The 21,842-nt window shown below is 42.5% G+C and overlaps 1 protein-coding gene across 1 annotated transcript in view; it reads right to left on the bottom strand.

Annotated features, from left to right (window-relative positions):
* PLCE1 (phospholipase C epsilon 1) overlaps window positions 1–21,842 on the bottom strand; it is a 336,405-nt gene that overhangs the window by 24,674 nt on the left and 289,889 nt on the right. The window contains exons 27-30 of the mRNA XM_069753455.1: window positions 12,182–12,345; window positions 9,078–9,339; window positions 3,795–3,910; window positions 2,447–2,575 (exon numbers count right to left, since the gene is read on the bottom strand). Coding sequence (XP_069609556.1) covers window positions 2,447–2,575; window positions 3,795–3,910; window positions 9,078–9,339; window positions 12,182–12,345 — 671 coding nt within the window. The remainder of the gene's footprint in view (window positions 1–2,446; window positions 2,576–3,794; window positions 3,911–9,077; window positions 9,340–12,181; window positions 12,346–21,842) is intronic.

The following is a 21,842-nucleotide window of genomic DNA, read 5'->3' as shown; positions in this document are numbered from 1 at the left end:
GGACTCATGTGGTGGACAATTTGACATTTTCCCAGGAGAGGGCTCAACGTTTCGCTAACCGCCGGCGCTGTGTTGGTCCCCGACTTCGTGTTGGGGATTTGGTTTGGTTGTCATCTCGTCATGTTCCTATGAAGGTTTCCTCTCCTAAGTTTAAGCCTTGTTTAATTGGGCCATATAAGATTTCTGAAGTTCTTAATCCTGTGTCATTTCGTTTGGACCTTCCAGCTTCTTTTGCCATCCATAATGTGTTCCATAGGTCGTTGTTGCGAAGATACGTGGCGTCTATGGTTCCCTCCGTTGATCCTCCTGCCCCGGTGTTGGTCGAGGGGGAGTTGGAGTATATGGTGGAGAAGATTTTGGATTCTCGTGTTTCGAGACGGAAACTCCAGAACCTGGTCAAGTGGAAGGGTTATGGTCAGGAAGATAATTCCTGGGTTTTTGCCTCTGATGTTCATGCTGCTGATCTGGTTCGGGCCTTTCATTTGGCTCATCCTGATCGGCCTGGGGGCTCTGGGGAGGGTTCGGTGACCCCTCCTCAAGGGGGGGGGGTACTGTTGTGAATTCTGTTGTCGAACTCCCTCCTGTGGTCGTGAATGGTACTTCGGCGAGTTCTGTCCATGGACTCTCTCTGGTGGCTGTGAGTGAAGCTGCTGCTTCTGAGGTTCCTTACACAGGTGACGTGGTTTATCCTTTGGTTGGCTGCTCTATTTAACTCCACTCAGATCGTTACTCCAGGCCAGCTGTCAATGTTCCTGTGCTGGTTCAGTCGCTCTTGGATTTTTCTGGAGACCTGTCTCTTCCTGCAAGAAGCTAAGTCCCCGTTTGTTATTTTCTGTTCATGGTTTTCTAGTCCAGCTTGCTTTCATGATTTGGTCTTGCTATCTGGAAGCTCTGGAATGCAGGGTGGCGCCTCCGCACCGTGAGTTGGTGCGGGGGTCTTTTTGCACACTCTGCGTGGTCTTTTGTAGTTTTGTGCTGACCGCAAAGATACCTTTCCTATCCTCTGTCTATTTAGTTAGTCTGGCCTCCCCTTTGCTAAAACCTGTTTCATTTCTGTGTTTGTAACTTTCATCTTTACTCACAGTTAATATTTGTGGGGGGCTGCCTTTTCCTTTGGGGAAATTTCTCTGAGGCAAGGTAGGCTTTATTTTCTATCTCTAGGGCTAGCTAGTTCTTAGGCTGTGTCCGAGGCGTCTAGGCCTGTTAGGTATGCCCCACGGCTATTTCTAGTGTGTGTGATAGGATTAGGGATTGCGGTCAGCAAAGTTCCCACTTCCCAGAGCTTGTCCTGTGAGTTTAACCATCAGGTCATTCCGGGTGCTCCTAACCACCAGGTCATAACACATCCCCAAGTCATGTCCACCTCCATCTAGTCTCTGGTGGTTTCTATCATGTCACCCTGGGCACTCATGTCACACCTCACACAGGGCAATCATGACACACCTCACACAGGGCAATCATGTCACACCTCACACAGGGCAATCATGTCACACCTCACAATGGGCAATCATGTCACACCTCACAATGGGCAATCATGTCACAACTCACAATGGGCAATCATGTCACAACTCACACAGGGCAATCATGTCACCCCGGGCACTCACACAGGGCAAGCATCTCACACCTTACACAGGGCAATCATGGCACACCTCACACAGGGCAATCATGTCACCCCGGGCACTCACACAGGGCAAGCATCTCACACCTCACACAGGGCAATCATGGCACACCTCACACAGGGCAATCATGTCAGACCTCACACCTCATGCAGGGACATCACTACACACCCTCCAGGCACTTGTGTCACACCTCATGCTTGCTGAATGTTTGCAGTTTTTACTCTTTTGTTACAGCCCTTGTCCACTCTGACAAAATAGTAAAGGCTTCAGAGGGTCAATGGCCACTGATTGGCTGCAGCGCTCATGAAATATAATGATACACAAGCGCCGGGAGACCTTGGACCAGCATTGCTGGAATGGCGCCGATGCAGGATGTGCAAATAAGGTTTTCTCATTTGACTGAGGGAACTTGGGCATTTGAGAAGAATTTGTCCTAGTAGTAGATAACCCCTTTAATTCTCAATGCTGGTATATTTGAGTACTATTGATCAAATGTAATTTTTATTGCTGTACTAGGGTCCATACAACCACAAATCATCTTTCTGGTAAGCTCCATTAAACACAAACCAGTATGTGCTCTGTGTTTCAGAGTAATGTAACATAATTGCTTTCTCTTTTCTCTGCCCCTTTGTACTACTAACGGCATCCTTTTTTAATCTGTTAATCATATGACATCTCTCGGAATCTCAGTGATCCCCCACCACATCTGCTATGGGCCCACACATTAATACAGATGGAGGTCTGGGAGAGAACAGGAGAGGGAAGCTACACCTATAAAACAAAAACTAGTTATGGAAGAAAAGAGACCGTTAAAAATGGAAACTTACATTATCCAGTAGTTGCTTTGCTGTTGTCCCACCATTTATACTAAAAATGGAAAATGGTTCTGGACCAGGAATTCCATGTACCGTGACTTTAAATGTTGATTCTGCTTTCCTTTCTTCTGAACTGAAAACCTTTTTTAAGAAAAGGCACAATATAACAAACCTGGTTTTACACTGAAAGACATTTAACTTACTGATAGACAGAATATAGACAAAGACCATGTTAAAGGAGCACTCCTCCTCCTCCCATCAAAGTTTTTATCTTTATATTTTGCAGTCATATAGCATTGTGTACTTACAATTACTCATTATGGCATATTGTTTTGGCTTTTTTTTTTCTTTTTTTATGTCTGTCTGTAATCTAGTCATGTTTTTGTATAATGACAATATTTTTTACATGTGATTGAAGAACTTGTTTCACCTGTCGGGACCTTAAGTTTATCACATGATTTGATGTTGCATTTTTGATTGGTCCTTGGTAAATTTAAAGTTGTGGGGGTAATGGTGTTTTATAAGCTTTGACAAAGATCACGGATGTGATCAAAACGCGTCGCTTGTCATCTCTTGCCATCCGAACCTTCCCGCAGCACTTATGTTTTAATTTTTTCCAATAAAGGATTTGTATTTTATTCAAGGATGACCACCCCCCTAAAAGACCACCTTTCAATGCAATTTTGTCTCAAAAGGTTTACTGTATTTACATAAGAAATAATTAATTTCTCATAGACATGGTCTAAAATAAAATTTCAGTTCTGCAATGATAGGCCATATCATATAAAGAAACATACGGTCAGCACTACCACATATATTCATCAGCCGGAGTCCTAATCATGGGAATGGACAGTGCTCAACAGTTAAAAAGAGTAGAGCAGTGTGTACCGAGGAATATGTACCAACACACCAGGCTGTGATAAAATCCATGAAGCCATTTATTTCATTTGTGTATAAAACGATTGAGAGAAACTACAACTGCTAATGGTCTGCAGATTCCCTACGGCCTTTTCAAGCACACTGAACTTTCTCAAGATGCCTTCAGAGAGCACAGTGCGAGCGAAACGGCCGTAGGCGACTTGCAAACCTTCTGTCTGTAAATAAGTAAACAACTTCAAGGATTTTAGTGCAGCTTGGCATGCCATATATTTCTTCACACATACAAAAAGTACAATACTATGGGATGAAGTAGGGCACTCAGAAAGGGTTCGCTTGGCACAGATTTTTCTATTCTGTTAACTATAACACTTTCACTGAGAAATCTTTAGACTCAGCCATCATACAGAATAAACACTGCTCATATGGTCACTGGCAGCTGACAGCACTTAATAGTTAAAACCCCACACACATATTGACCTACCAAAGATGCGGGCAGACTGCCGCTCGGTATTTCCTCCATCCTTCTACTATTAATGAACAGAGTGGATATCTCCAAAGACTCATTATGTAGGTTGCGAAGCTGTAAATGCCTGTAGCCTGCAGACAAATGCAAAAGTAAACGTCATCACAAGAATAAAAACATTACCGTTACTTGGAAAGACATAAGCTAAAAATAATACACTATGAAACACTTTTGTTGACAGACACCACAACTAATGAAGGTCTATATACAGGTAATATTACCAGATTTTAAAGATGTCACAGGGTCACTAAAATCAACCCACACATCCATCATCTGTAATATACAACCATGGAGCCCAAGTGCAGTTTGCACAAAAAAAGTAGGATTTTTTTGCTCACATAAGGACGATATGCAAACGTGCTGCTGCCCTAAAAATGAGTACGTAAGTGCCTTTTATAGGCTTTACTGTTTTTTTTCATCAATTATCAAATACTAGTTAAGAATAAGATATGTCTGAAACAAGCTTCATTAATGTTCTGAAACTACCTCTGTGGGGAGTGCCAAGCGTGTTCAGCTATATCCAAGCATGTACAATAGTTTATGGTCACAGTCAATGATTTGTAGGGGTCATTACTATGAATTCCTAGGAAGGAGGCTGCAATCAGTGAAAACCTTTTCTAGGACTGTGTTAACAAGAAGCGCTAGTATGGAATTTGCGTGGTACAATATTTTACAAAAAGACTCGGGGAAATGTACAGCAGCAAATCAGCCCAAAATTTTGCAGACTTTGGTGCAGATTTATCTGCCGACTTGCCTCCGTGGATGGCTATAAATAAAGAAAAAAAAGGATATCCTCTTAAACAATGCAGCTCCTATGCTCACAAATTTCTGATCCCTGGATGGTGTCTGCTAGAGATAAAAGGACTAGTGTTAAAAAGGAAAAAAGAAATGTATATTAAATGGAAAGGGGGAGGGATAGCTAAAGAAGATTATAATGCTGTTTGCAGGGAATGAAGGGCAAGTGTTAGAAGAGCTAAAGCCAGTAATAAAGTGAGGATTGTAACGGAGACCAAAAGTAATAAAAAAGGATTTTGTGGGTATGTCAAAAGCAAAAGAAAAATCAAAGATGCTATGGGATTTTTACAGGATGAAAAGGGTGAAGTGGTAGAAATGATGTTGAGAAGGCCGAACTTTTAAATTCCTTGTTTGTATCTGTGTTCTCTAAGAAAACAATTGTAACATCAACTGATCTTCATGATGCTATTGAATGAATAAAATAATCCACTCTATGAATAAACAGAGTGATGGAGAGGGAACAATTAGCTAATTTAAAATCAATTTAAATCTCCTGGTCTAGATAAATTATATTCTAAGTTACAAAAAGAGAGGAAATGCAGAACCACCACCATAATCTTTGAATATTCCTGAAAAACAGGAGATGTCCCAGAAGATTAGTGAAGGGCAAATGTTGTCCCTATCTTCAAAAAAGGAAAGAAGATGGAGTCAGGAAATCACAGGCCAGTGAGCCTTACTTCTATAACGGAAAAGATCTTTGAACAAATTATTGAACAACACGTATGTAAGTACTTGGATAAAAACACAGTAATTAACCAGAGCCAGCGTGGGTTTGTAACAAACAAGTCATGCCAGACTAATCTAATTTCCTTCTATGATAGATTCACTGACTGGGTTGATTAGGGAAATGTGGTAGATATTGTATATCTTGACTTCAGCAAAGCATTTGCTAAAGCATCTCATACTATCCTTATTGAAAAAATGACCAAGTATGGGATTGAGAAGGCTACAGTTAGGTGGATTCATATCTGGCTCAGTGATCGTACTCAAAGAGTGGTAATAAATGATAGCACATCTAGTTGGAAGAGTGTTTCAAGTAGGGTGCCGCAAGGCTCTGTCCTGGCCCCAGTGTTGTTCAACATTTTTATAAATGATCTAGATAAGGGAACTGAAGGTAAACTGATCAAATTTGCAGACGATGCTAAGCTAGGAGGGTAATCTAACACTACAGAAGACAGAGAATGGATTCAGAAGGACCTAGATAAGCTTGAATAATGGGTAGTGACTAATAGAATGGTGTGTAATAGTGAGAAATGCTAGATTCTACATCTGGGCAAAAAAACAAAAAGGACATCTACAGAATGGGAGGAACAGAATTAAGCAACAGCTTGTGTGAAAAAGACCTGGGTATACTAATAGATCACAGACTACATATGAATCAACACTGTGATGCAGCAGCAAAAAAGACAAACTCAGTTCTAGGATGTATTAAGAGAAGCATAGAGTCTAGATCAAGTGAACTAATTATCCCCTCTATACCTTCTTCGTGAGGCTGCATCTGTAATACTGTGCCCAGTTTGGGGCACAAGATTTAAAAAAAAGACATTGAAAAACTGGAGCAAGTTCAGAGAAGAGCTACCAAGATGATGAGAAGACTGCAAAGTATGTCCTATGAGGAACGGTTAAAGGATCTGGGAATGTTCAGCTTGCAAAAAAGAAGGCTAAAAAGAGACTTAACAGTGGTCTACAAATATCTGAAGGGATGCCACAATGTAGAAGGATCATCCTTATTGTCATTTGCACATGGAAACACGAGAAGCAATAGAATTAAATTGAAAGAGAGAAGATACAGATTAGATATTAGAAAAAACTTTTTGACAGTGAGGGTGATCAATGAGTGGAACAGGATGCCACAAGGTGTGGCAAGTTCTCCTTCAATGGAAGTCTTTATACAGAGGCTGGACAGACATCTATCCAAGATGGTTATTACTGTGCAGCATTGAGCAAGGGGTTGGACACAATGATCTTTGAGGTCCTTTCCAACTCTAACATTATATGATTCTATGAAGGTGTTATCCGAGCATGCTTGTGTGCTAACCGAGTGAATTTGGCGTGCTTGAATAAGATATTTGAGTCCCTGAGCCTCCATGTCAAACAGCCGTGACATGCAGCTGCGGAGACTCGAACATATTTTTCGAGCACACCAAAGACACTCGGTTAGCACACAAGCATGCTCACCTTATCCGAGCACGTTTCGCTCATCACTAGTGTCTACTCCTCTAGATACAGCAATGTCGTGCAAACACAGGCCAACTGCAGTGTTCATAGTCCAGCTGGTAAACATGGGTGGACCCGTGGATGTTCGGGTCCAGAACGGTACCCGAACTTGATCTCGAAACCAAACCCCATTCACGTGAATTAGAGGCATTGGACATCCAGTGTTTCTCGTGCTGTCCTCTGTGTGAAAAAATGATGAACACCGGCTCTGACTGGCGGTAACCTTCCTGAAATCACCGCTTGTCACTGCCACTGGGTATCACGGACAGCGTGTAAGCCAGAGGCTGTGCCCGGTGGTGAAGAGGTTACCGCTGGTCAGGTGTCAGCTGATGGGTACCTACTGTCATCAGCGTTGCCTTCTCTCACTGATAGCAGCCAGCGCAGATGACGCTGATGAGAGTATTCACCAGCTGACTCCTGTGCATAGAAAAAAATATGTCAGTGAGATATATTATTAGTGTAGTGCGAGTGTAGCTTACTGTACATGTATTTAGCTAATAAATAAAAGAAAAAAAATGGAGTGGGGTCCCCCTTATTTTTAATACCGAGCTGAGGGAAAGCAAACAGCTGGGGACCATTATTCTGTGAAGAGGCCAATATACATGAAGTCTATTAATATCCCAGTCTATTAATATCAGCTCACAACTGTCTGTGTAGCTTTTACTGGTTATTATAAAGGGGACCCCCAAAAAAATGGCATGTGGTCCTCTCTATTTTTAATAACCAGCAAATTCTAAGCAGAGAGCTGCAAGATGATATTAGTAGGCTGGTAAGGGGCCATGGATATTGGCCCCTTCCCAGACTATTAACACTAGCCCTCAGCACCCCAGAAATGGCACATCCATTAGATGGCGCTTCTGGCACATAGCCTTGGCTTTTCCCGCTTGCCCTGGTGCATTGGCAAGTGGGGTAATGGTTTTGGAGTTGATGTCAGCTCTGTATTGTCTGCGGACAAAGTCCAGGGGTTAGTATTGGAGAGGTGTCTATCAGACACCTGCATTCCTAACCCTGTAGTCTAAAGCAACACACACAGAGAAAAGTCCATAAATTGTAAAAAGCACTCCCCTTCTTTTACCCATCTATTACCTTTAAAAAATAAAAATATCTAATATTCCAAAGGGGTTCGCCGTAATTCCATCTCACTACAATCCCCGACTCTGCTACATCCGGATGCAGTGCTGAGCGGTGACATCAGTAATGTGACCGCTCATCACAGCAGCTGGACCACAATAAAAGTAGGGGGCGAATACCATTACTGCAAGAGCACGGACGTCAGTAACCTTATCACAGTTCATTGACGATGAGTTCTGGTCACCCATGTCTTTTTTTCTTTTAAACATACTGTGCCAGCCAATCACAGCGATGCCAATACTTGGTATGACTGTGATGGGGCCAGAAGTGCCACACTGGTAAAGCTTGTTGATTGGCTGCGCTGCAGCCTTTCAACAAGCTTTAATTGGGCTGCCGAACCCGAACAGTAGCACAGACGTCAGGGAGAAGAGACACTGGAGCAGCAGTGGATTCAATAGTAAGTAAGAGATGGGTATGCAAAAATTACCAGTTTTTCCTCCAGAAAAACAAGACAATTTTTCATCCATATTGTCATCCATATGCAATAGTTTTTATATCCGTATGACACCAGGTTATATCTACACTTTATTAAATAATAAACTCTATTTAACCTTTTATGTTAATAACTGCAATGGATCCATAAAATAAAGTCCATACAGATGGTGTCGGTATGGCATCAATTTTTTTAGTGCCCCCATAGAGCATAATGGATACATTTGAGCTGAAAAATGAAACACATCACAGCATGCTGCAATTTTTAACATGTGGACAATCAGTCCGAGTGGAAAAACGTTCATTTGAACTACCTCATTGACTTGCATTGGCCGGTGAGTTGTTCGTATGCTTTCGATTTTGGCCTAGTCCCAATTATGTATGAAATAAGACAACCCCCTTTAAGGTGGATAGCGCCTCTTCTTGTTCCACTCAATAATTAATCCTGTCTTAATATTTTGGTTCATGAACTAGAGACATATATACCACATGATACTTTTTCCTATACTGCCATGTACTACAATTAATCATATTCTTAGTGGCCTTTTTTACTCAACCTACAGTGCTGATCACTTGAGGAAACTTCTGGCTACATAAACACGAGTGAGATTAAGCAAGGTAATGTTCCATATCACAGTGAAGGATTATCCGACAATGAAAGATTACCTCTCTTCAGAACTTTAAGAGGAATAATTCTTTGGGCAGTTACAGCAGAACTGTTGTTTTCAACGACGGCAAAACGAAGAAATATGAGATCTTCAAAGTAGACGCGAAACATAAACTGTTCATTCCACATTGGGTTTAAAGTATTGCGGTGGATGGGTTTAGTTCTGAAGTGACAGCTGTCCACTGGCATCCCAAGCACATCAATTTCAATGCAAGGACTTCCTGTACTGTTACTTGGACAGACATTCTGTCCGGAGACAATCTGTAAGACAAGCACAGTTTCAGATTTACAGTTTGTTGAAGGTGTAGACTACCTAGTATAGATAAAGCACAGAGACGTTGTCCTGTAAGGAGCGTCTCATAAAAGTCCTCATTAACTGGTTTATAGAAAGAAGAATCATAAATCTCATATTTGTATGCATCTGTGTGTAAATTACTTTTGGTCCAAGTTTATGGCAAAGCATATTATACGATTTCCTCTCATCTCATTATCTTTAATTTTATCATCTTGGCGATGTTTGGAGAAGTAACCAGATCTTCTGTGGATGGAGGCTTACGCAAATCCTTCCGTCTCTTCTTCAATCAATGATGTTGAGATCAGGGCTTTGTGGGGCCGTATCATCACTTCCAGGACTCCTTGTTCTTGTGTTACACTGAAGATGGTTCTTAATGACACTGACTGTACTGTATGTTTGGGGTCATTGTCCTGCTGACGAATAAATTTGGAGCCAAACAGATGCCGGGTTTTCTCAGCATTGAGGACACCGTTAATCCTGACCAAATCCCCAACTCCATTTACTGAAATGCAGCAAACCTTTAAGTATGACCACACGTATATTAAAACAATAAATCTTATTGTATCAAAATATAATTCATGCATATTAGATAAAAAAGGGGTAATAACATCACAGAGAATTTACAAAGGAAGTATGACAGAGCATGTTTTACACAGATGATAATCAGAAAAGAGCTCAGTCAATACATAACCACAAACATAATTGAAGAAGCCACTCGAAACGCACGTCGGGCAGCGCAAGGTAATTCACATTATGCACCATGAAAATGGTACATTTATGACAAATATATTCAGATGTGACTAGGTTATTCCTAACTCAGTTCTTAGATGTTATAGGCATACTAATATCTATCCTTTCTAATTAGCAATAGGCACACTTTATTCACTTCAGACATTTTAACTTTATTTAGGTGTGTGCCTTTGTAATTCGATTCCATTCTATATATTTTGTGATGGTGTTCCCTTAGGCTACGTTCACATTAGCGTTGCATCGGGCGCAGCCGCGGCGACATATGCGTCATGCACCCCTGTATTTAACATGGGGGCGCATGGACATGCGTTGTCTTGCGTTTTGTGACGCATGCGGCATTTTTGGCGCAAGCGTCAGGGCGCAGAGGACGCAGCAAGTTGCATTTTTTTGTGTCCAAAATCAAGCCAAAAATGGATGCATGCGTCACAAAACAATGCGTTTTTGCATGCGTTTTGCATGCATTGCATGCATGCGTTGCCGATGCAACACACAACAAAGCAAATGTGAACGTAGCCTTAGTCATTTTCTGTGGTCACATGACTTTATAGTGCAAGCAGTGATCATTTTTCTGGTTACGTATTGACTGCACTCTTTTCTGATTGTCATCTGTGTATAAGCTGCTCTGTCCTTTGCAAATTCTCTGTGATGTTGTCACCTCTTTTCATCTGCTATGTATGTTTTATGTTTTGATACAATAAAACTTATAATTTTAATATGTTAATATGTTCCAATTTGAAAGATTGTTTTTTGGCCACAATTCTTCCATGAAAACCATTTCTGGCCAGACCTCTCTGAACAGTACATGGGTATAGCTGGGTCTCACTGGTCTGCTGCCACCTCTGAACTGATGGCACTGCTGGATATGTTTCAATTTCAAAGACAAGTAATCGTGATGCGCCTTTCATCTCTTTGTTTCAGTTTCCGTAGCTGAACACTTCATCTGTAGCCCACAATGTTGCCTATTTTTGGTGCTTCTTCAAAAGAGCCTCAGTAACACATCTGAAAACCCTGGTTTGCTTTGAAATCTTTGGGAGAGACTTTGCTGATGAAGTGTAACTACATTGTGTCTTCTTGCTGTGGTCAGGCTTGCCATGGTGTATGACCTGTGACATCAAATTGTCTTCCACAACCTCACCTTTGTAGCACAGTTTGTCTGCTTCTTACCCAGTTTTAAAGATAATCTGTCAGCACAGAATGATTGTTCAAACCAAGCACAAGCGCTTGTGGCATGGCCAAACCTTTCTGTGCACCTTCCCAACTACTTGTTTTCCAGTTATCTGACTCTATAAAGCCATAAATAAGAGAAGGCATGAAGATAAAATAAGTAGATGGGAAGGTGCACTGAACTTTTTTGTCATGCCAAGGGTGCACAGAGTGCCTGTACTTGGTTTTAACGGTCAATCTGTGCTGACTCACTTTAATTGTTGGGTTGTAGCCTACATATAAAAATTATCATTATCCACAATTTGGTATAATTGGTTACTCATGCACTTGATTATAATCCTAGAAATCTCTCACTTTGTGCAAGTATAGCTAGAAGGATCACACACATATATTTTTTTTTACAAATGTGTTACACATGAGTGAATATTGGCCTTGGTTTTGTTAATGAAGTAAATGTGCATAGATGTGCAGTTCTTGTTCGTGGTCGGTATTTCGCACATTGCTGTCATACAGGGGCTTGGGATGTGTGCTAAATCTCTCCTTGACACTAATATCAACAGTTGGTGAAGGTTACTAGAAGAAAATACTTAAGCGAGTAAAATAATTACAGAAAAACTTTTGTATTAAAAACATCATTCCCTCTGAGCACGATGTATAGATTACAATCTATAAATTTATGGCAGCTATTTAGGTAGACTAAGCAGTGTGTGAAGTGTTTACAGCAGAGATAGTTGAGTCACATATGTGTTTTGCTACAGGATCACATCGGCAAGTTTCGTATGTGACAGTGTATGAGAATGGCTTAAAAACAGCATCAATATATAGAGTACATCCAAAATAACATCTGTATCCAGCACACATCCAAAATAACATATTGAGGAGGAAAATTCTTACGGATAAGGAGTATATTGCTGGCTCCATGCTCTCTAACTCACGATCAAGTGGCGAGAATGACTGGTACATCGGGCAGCCCTTATCCCATAATACTGGTGGCTTCAAAACATAACCACATCCACCATTGGCTTCAAACATGGCAGCATTCAACTGTAAAGGGAGATCTGAAAGAGAAAATAGTGTCCAAACCATGGGTCTTCATGAAAACATCAATTATAGCAATTATTACCATGGCTGTTACTGAAATTCCACTGACCCTACAGTTATTGCCGCCTCTTTTCTTCCTCAATAGTATGGCTTACCAAACGTGAATGTGCTGGAGAGGTTACAAAGAGGAGGATCATCATGTGTCTGCTCACTTCTCAGTTTCCAGTTTCTCAGTTTCTTTGTGTAATCCTCCTGAGTGTCCTTATCCCTCCATCATACCTAAATTTTGAACCCAATTGAGCAAAGTGTTTACAACAAAATTCTGGAAGCAAAATTTTGTTGCAACGTGACAAAGTGGGCAGAGCAGGTGTAGGAAACAGGGAGTGACAACCCCCGCTTGTCAAAATTCACGATGAGCGGCAGCACTGTTGCTATACCACAAAACTCACTTCAGTCCCCTTAGGCGCATGCCACTTTTCAGACACGCCAGATTCATTCCGAGATGTGTGCCTCTGAGTCAGGAGCATGTGACTCCTTCACGTCCCTTCATTAAGATCGCTGTAAAAACTGCTGGTCTTGATGAATTGGGGCCTTTGTTTCTGTAGAAACCTGATGACAGTGCAGGATCGCAGTCTCCACATCCCAAAGGGGATGTTTTTGTAAGCATGCACAATATAGACCCCAAATTAGTCCATATTATTATTGCAGATTAGTAAAACTGGTGAACTATCGGCTATGGATAAACTGAAACAAATAAATGCAGCCCTCCGGAAATTTGGATGACATATTGGTAACTAGTGATGAGCGCAAGTGTTCATTACTATAGTTTGCCTAGGGTGCTCGGGTATGCACAGATTGTCGCGGGTGCTCGGTATGCACAGAGTATCGCGGGTGCTCGGGTATGCACAGAGTATCGCGGGTGCTCGGGTGAGCCCAGAGTATCGCGGGTGCTCGGGTGAGCCCAGAGTATCGCGGGTGCTCGGGTATACACAGAGTATCGCAGGTGATCGGGTATGCACAGAGTATCACGGGTGCTCGGGTGTGCACAGAGTATCGCGGGTGCTCTGGTATGCACAGAGTATCGCGGGTGCTCGGGTGTGCACAGAGTATCGCGGGTGCTCGGGTATGCACAGAGTATCGCGGGTGCTCAGGTGTGCACAGAGTATCACGGGTGCTCAGGTATGCACAGAGTATCGCGGGTGCTTGGGTGTCCACAGAGTATCGCGGGTGCTCTGGTATGCACAGAGTATCGCGGGTGCTCAGGTGTGCACAGAGTATCACGGGTGCTCAGGTATGCACAGAGTATCGCGGGTGCTTGGGTGTCCACAGAGTATCGCGGGTGCTCTGGTATGCACAGAGTATCGCGGGTGCTCAGGTGTGCACAGAGTATCACGAGTGCTCGGGTATGCACAGAGTATCGCGGGGGCTCGGGTGTGCACAGAGTATCGCAGGTGCTCGGGTATGCACAGAGTATCGCGGGTGCTCAGGTATGCACAGAGTATCGCGGGTGCTCGGGTATGCACAGAGTATTGCGGGGGCTCGGGTGTGCACAGAGTATCGCAGGTGCTCGGGTGAGCACAGAGTATCGCGGGTGCTCGGGTATACACAGAGTATTGCGGGGGCTCGGGTATGCACAGAGTATCGCGGGGGCTCGGGTATGCACAGAGTATCGTGGGTGCTCGGGTATGCAGAGTATCGTAGGTGCTCAGGTGTGCACAGAGTATCGCTGGTGCTCGGGTATGCACAGAGTATCGCGGGGGCTCGGGTATGCAGAGTATCGCGGGTGCTCAGGTGTGCACAGAGTATCGCGGGTGCTTGGGTGTGCACAGAGTATAGCGGGTGCTCGGGTATGCACAGAGTATCACGGGTGCTTGGGTGACATGTTTGTGTCCCTGCGGCACCATGTTTCTCGACTGTTAGACAGCCACAAAACAGGTAGAAATTGCCCGTATTTGTCTTGTATTTTGTCGTTGTTTAAAAGCAGCAAAATATGGGGCCGCGGGGACTCAAACATGTCACTTGAGCACCCACGATATTCAGTGCATACCCCCGCTCCCTAGGCAAACTGGAGTAATGAGCATTTGCGTCATCATCACTATTGGTAACATATGGAGGCTTTTTATATTTTTAACACTCTTCATAGACTTTAACGGGCATTTTTCCAGCTGAAAAACATACAGGTGATCCATGCTATATACTGCAAAACACATGCATATTTTATACACCCATGTGAATTGACTCATATTAACATTGCCTCAATTTTATGCATAGAAAAATGTGTGTGGAGGACACAAAGTAGACCTGTCATCTTGTCTTGTGTCTTCTAGACAGGTCTACTGTGGTAAATAAATGTATTTCCTTATAATGTCCCAATTCTAGAGCCTCCCTGTGTTCTCCCTGTTGTCCTCTGTTATTCCTACTAGAAATGTGAGTAAATTGGGTGTTACTATTTGGGGTTGTTCCTATATACTCTGACACCATCCAAGCAGACATTATAGGGGCGCACCCCTGTGACAAACAAACAACCGGGTGTTACTCGGTTTCTTTATCAATTTCCATGAGGAGCAACAAAAGAACAGCTCAAAATTGTTATTTCATGGCAAATATAATAATTTCTAAAACAAGCAGGTAACTTCATGTACAGCCCCAATGGGTGACTATTCCCTGAGGTGTGGAAATCAGACACATAAACCCCGACTACTGGAGTTAAGGGCACCGCAGGGCACAGTCCTATGCTGATTGTATGCTGGTTTTAAACTAAATTGAGCCATTTTCTGCATGTATGCCATCTACTAACGCTGGTCTAAGCACGAACCATTCAACAATGGCTGCAATCTGCCAAGTGCATGTGGTCACAGGATAACCATAATATTTAGTTCCTATAAGAACGAGTTTTATAATCTCCGCGCTGGATCTGTCTAGTTTAGTTGTACGAGATGAGGCTAAATGTAGGTCATGCCTAGTTTGCAAAGCTCTTGGATGAAGGTGTCATATTGCAGATATCCAGCGCTTATGTTTTGTTAACAATTGTACGGATAAGTAACAGGTTTTTTCTATCAATTAACACCTTTGTTGTGTGTTAAAGGCCTCTGGGCGATTCAGAATCAGTCTCTGAATTATGATCTCACAAGATTATGCTGAGCATTTATATAACACTGCTGTACAGGACGGACACATAAGCACACCAACCATCAAATATCTGCACCAAAAATATAGCAGAGCCAAGTATATATGTATATATCATACAGAGAACCCGCCACCACTACATGCCATATATATAACATACAGAGTCTCTACCACCACTACATGCCATATGTACATGGATACATCCCACAGAGAACCCGCCACCACTACATGCCATATATACATGGATACATCCCACAGAGAACCCGCCACCACTACATGCCATATATATAACATACAGAGTCTCTACGACCACTACATGCCATATGTACATGGATACATCCCACAGAGAACCCGCCACCACTACATGCCATATATACATGGATACATCTCACAGAGAACCCGCCACCACTACATACCATATGTACATGGATACATCCCACAGAGAACCCGCCAACACTACATGCCATATGTACATGGATACATCCCACAGAGAACCCACCACCACTACATGCCATATGTACATGGATACATCCCACAGAGAAGCCGCCACCACTACATACCATATATACAACATACAGAGTCTCTACCACCACTACATGCCATATGTACATGGATACATCCTACAGAGAACCCGCCACCACTACATGCCATATATACAACATACAGAGTCTCTACCACCACTACATGCCATATATACAACATACAGAGTCTCTACCACCACTAAATGCCATATATACAACATACAGAGTCTCTACCACCACTACATGCCATATGTACATGGATACATCCCACAGAGAACCCGCCACCACTACGTGCTATATATACAACATACAGAGTCTCTACCACCACTACATGCCATATATACAACATACAGAGTCTCTACCACCACTAAATGCTATATATACAACATACAGAGTCTCTACCACCACTACATGCCATATGTACATGGATACATCCCACAGAGAACCCGCCACCACTACATGCCATATATACAACATACAGAGTCTCTACCACCACTACATGTCATATATACAACATACAGAGTCTCTACCACCACTAAATGCCATATATACAACATACAGAGTCTCTACCACCACTACATGCCATATGTACATGGATACATCCCACAGAGAACCAGCCACCACTACATGCCATATATACAACATACAGAGTCTCTACCACCACTACATGTCATATATACAACATACAGAGTCTCTACCACCACTGCATGCCATATATACAACATACAGAGTCTCTACCACCACTACATGCCATATGTACATGGATACATCCCACAGAGAACCCGCCACCACTCCATGCCTTATATACAGCTCTGCCAAAAATTAAGAGACCACTGCACAATGTTCAGTTTGTCTGATTTTTCTCTTTATAGGTATATTTTTGAGTAAAATGTAATTTGTTCTTTTATTCTATAAACTTCTGACAACATGTCTCCGAATTTCCAACCAATAAATTTTGGTGGGTTTTTTCTGAAAAGGAGAAATGGTCCAAAAATTTTTTAAAAACCCAGTGTTTTCAGACCTCAAATAATGCAAAGAAAACAAGTTCATAATCATTTAGAAACAACAACACTAACTCAGGAAGAGTTCAGAAATCATTATTTTGTGGAAGAACCATGATTTTTAATCACTGCGTTCGTGCGTCTTGGCATGCTTTCCACCAGTCTTTCACACTGCTTCTGGCAAAAAAATGTAAGCAGTTCTTCTTTGTTTGATGGCTTGTGACTATCCGTCATCATCTTGATTACATTCCAGAGGTTTTCAATGGGGTTCAGGTCTGGAGATTGGGCTGCCCATGACAGGGTTTTGATGTGGTGAACTCTTAATTTTTGCCAGAGCTGTATATGGATACATCATACAGAGACCCTGCCACCACTATATGTCATATATACTGTACATATATACAACATACAGAGACCCCGCCACCATTACATGTCATATGTACATGAATACATCATACAATGACAACACCACAACTACATGTCATACCGACATGGATACATCAAACAATAACACCACCACCACTACATGCAATATGTATATGGATGCATCATACAATGACACTGCCATCACTATATGCCATATGTACATGGATGCATCCAGGGCCGGCTCCAGGTTTTTGTGGGCCCCTTTAACACATACCACAATTCATGATGCAAATACGGCAGAATAATATAGGTGTAGTACAATGTCAAATATTTCACTTACTTCTTACATTACATGAGTGATATCTATAGCTAAAAAACGGACAGCATAGTCCTCCATACAGTATTATGGGCACCACATAGTGCTCCATACAGAATAATAAGCCCCATATATTGCTTCATACAGAATAATGGACCCCATATAATGCTCCATACAAAATAATGTGCCCTATATAATGCTCCATACAGTATGATGAGCCACATACTGTATATTGCTCCATACAGTATAATGAGCCACATATATTGCTCGATACAGTATATAATGGGCTCAATACAATATAATGGACCCCATATAATGCTCCATACAGAATAATGAGCCCCATATATTGCTTCATACAGAATAACGGACCCCATATATTGTTCCATATGGTATAATGAGCCTGATATAGTGCTCCATACAGAATAATGGGCCCCATATTTTGCTCCATACAGAATAATGAGCACCATATAATGTTCCATACAGTATAATGGACCCCATATATTGCTACATACATAATAAGCCCCATATAATGCTCCTTACAGTATATGATGGGCCCTATATATTGCTCCATACATAATGAGCCCCACATATTGCTCCTTACATAATTAGCCCCATATATTGCTTTAGTATATGATCAGCCCCATATAAAGCTACAGTATAAGATGGGCCCTATATAGTGCTCCATATATAATAGGCCCCATATAATTTTCCTTACAGTATATGATGAGCCTCATATAATGCTCCATACAGAATGGGCTCCATATATGATGGGCCCCATATGATGCTCCAGTATATGATGGGTCCCATATGATGCTCCAGTATATGATGGCCCCCATATGATGCACTAGTATGTGATGGGCCCATATGATGCTCCAGTAAAAGATGGCCCCATATGATGCTCCAGTAAATGATGGCCCCATATGATGCTTCATATATAATGCTTCATGTATGATGGGCCTCATATGATGCTCCAGTATATGATGGGCCCAATATATTGCTTCATATATAACGGGCCCCATATGATGCTCCAGTATATAATGGGTCCCATATGATGCTCTAGTATATGATGGCCCCCATATGATGCACTAGTATATGATGGGCCCATATGATGCTCCAGTAAATGATGGCCCCATATGATGCTCCAGTAAATGATGGCCCCATATGATGCTCCAGTAAATGATGGCCCCATATGATGCTCCAGTAAATGATGGCCCCATATGATGCTCCAGTAAATGATGGCCCCATATGATGCTCCAGTAAATGATGGCCCCATATGATGCTCCAGTAAATGATGGCCCGATATGATGCTCCATATATAATGCTTCATGTATGATAGGCCCCATATGATGCTCCAGTATATGATGGCCCCATATGATGCACCAGTAAATGATGGCCCCATATGATGCTCCAGTAAATGATGGCCCCATATGATGCTCCATATATAATGGGCCCATATGATGCTCCAGTATGTGATGGGCCCCATATGATGATCCAGAATATGATGGCCCCCATATGATGCTCTAGTATATGATGGGCCCCATATGATGCTCCAGTGTATGATGGGCCACATATGATGCTCTAGTATATGATGGCCCCATATGATGCTCCAGTATGTGATTGGTCCCATATGATACTCCCCATATGATGCTCCAGTATATGATGGCCCCATATGAAGCTCCAGTATATGATGGGCCTGATATGATGCTCCAGTATAAAATAGGCCCTATATGATGCCCCAGTATATGATGGGCCCCATATGATGTCCCAGTATATGATGGGCCCCATATGATGCTCTAGTATATGATGGGCCTCATATGATGCTCCAGTATATGATGGCCACCATATGATGCTCTAGTATATGATGGCCCCATATGAAGCTCCAGTATATGATGGCCCCATATGATGCTCCAGTAAATGATGGCCCGATATGATGCTCCAGTAAATGATGGCCCCATATGATGCTCAAGTAAATGATGGCCCCATATGATGCTCCAGTAAATGATGGCCCCATATGATGCTCCAGTAAATGATGGCCCCATATGATGCTCCAGTAAATGATGGTCCCATATGATGCTCCATATATAATGCTTCATGTATGATGGGCCCCATATGATGCTCCAGTACATGATGGCCCCATATGATGCACCAGTAAATGATGGCCCCATATGATGCTCCAGTAAATGATGGCCCCATATGATGCTCCATATATAATGGGCCCATATGATGCTCCAGTATGTGATGGGCCCCATATGATGATCCAGTATATGATGGCCCCCATATGATGCTCTAGTATATGATGGGCCCCATATGATGCTCCAGTGTATGATGGGCCCCATATGATGCTCCAGTATATGATGGGCCACATATGATGCTCTAGTATATGATGGCCCCATATGATGCTCCAGTATGTGATTGGTCCCATATGATACTCCCCATATGATGCTCTAGTATATGATGGGCCCCATATGATGCTCCAGTATATGATGGCCCCATATGAAGCTCCAGTATATGATGGGCCTGATATGATGCTCCAGTATAAAATAGGCCCTATATGATGCCCCAGTATATGATGGGCCCCATATGATGCTCCACTATATGATGGCCCCATATAGTCTCCATATATAATGGGCCCCATATGATGCTTCATGTATGATGGGCCCCATATGATGCTCCAGTATATGATGGGCCCCATATGATGCTCCAGTATATGACGGGTCCCATATGATGCTCCAGTATATGATGGGCCCCATATGATGCTCCATCATATGGGGCTCATTATATATGGGGTATCATATGGGGCCATCATATACTGGAGCATCATATACGACCCATTTTATACTGGAGCATCATGTGGGGCCCATCATATACTGGAGCATCATATGGGGCCATCATATACTGGAGCATAATATAGAAGCCATTTTATACTGGAGCATCATATGGGGCCCATCATATACTGGAGCATCATATGGGGCCCATCATATACTGGAGCATCATATGGGGCCCATCATATACTGGAGCATCATATGGGGCCATCATATACTGGAGCATCATAAGGTGTAAATCATATGATGCTCCAGTATATGACGGCCCCCATGTGATGTTCCAGTATGTGATGGGCCCCATATGATGATCCAGTATATGATGGCCCCCATATGATGCTCTAGTATATGATGGGCCCCATATGATGCTCCAGTATATGATGGGCCCCATATGATGCTCCAGTATATGATGGGCCCCATATGATGCTCTAGTATATGATGGCCCCATATGATGCTCCAGTATGTGATTGGTCCCATATGATGCTCCCCATATGATGCTCTAGTATATGATGGGCCTCATATGATGCTCCAGTATATGATGGCCACCATATGATGCTCTAGTATATGATGGCTCCATATGAAGCTCCAGTATATGATGGGTGTGATATGATGCTCCAGTATAAAATAGGCCCTATATGATGCCCCAGTATATGATGGGCCCCATATGATGCTCCAGTATATGATGGCCCCATATAGTCTCCATATATAATGGGCCCCATATGATGCTTTATGTATGATGGGCCCCATATGATGTCCCAGTATATGATGGGCCCCATATGATGCTCCAGTATATGATGGGTCCCATATGATGCTCCAGTATATGATGGGCCCCATATGATGCTCCATCATATGGGGCCCATTATATATGGGGCATCATATGGGGCCATCATATACTGGAGCATCATATACGGCCCATTTTATACTGGGGCATCATGTGGGGCCCATAATATACTGGAGCATCATATGGGGCCATCATATACTGGAGCATAATATAGGGCCCATTTTATACTGGAGCATCATATGGGGCCCATCATATACTGGAGCATCATATGGGGCCATCATATACTGGAGCATCATATGGGGCCCATCATATACTGGAGCATCATATGGGGCCATCATATACTGAAGCATCATAAGGTGTAAATCATATGATACTCCAGTATATGATGGCCCCCATGTGATGTTCCAGTATATAATGGCCTTACATGATTGATGCTCCAATATATGATGGGCCCCATATGATACTTCAGTAATCAGTATATGATGGGCCCCATATGATGCTCCAGTATATGATGGGCCCCATATGATGTTCCAGTTTATAATGGCCTTATATGATGCTCTAGTAAATGATGGGCCCCATATGAT

This window comes from Ranitomeya imitator, chromosome 2 (assembly GCF_032444005.1).
Source record: "Ranitomeya imitator isolate aRanImi1 chromosome 2, aRanImi1.pri, whole genome shotgun sequence".
Taxonomy (NCBI): Eukaryota; Metazoa; Chordata; class Amphibia; order Anura; family Dendrobatidae; genus Ranitomeya; species Ranitomeya imitator.
Note: the sequence above shows the minus strand (reverse complement) of the source record. Positions and strands in the feature narration are given on the sequence as shown.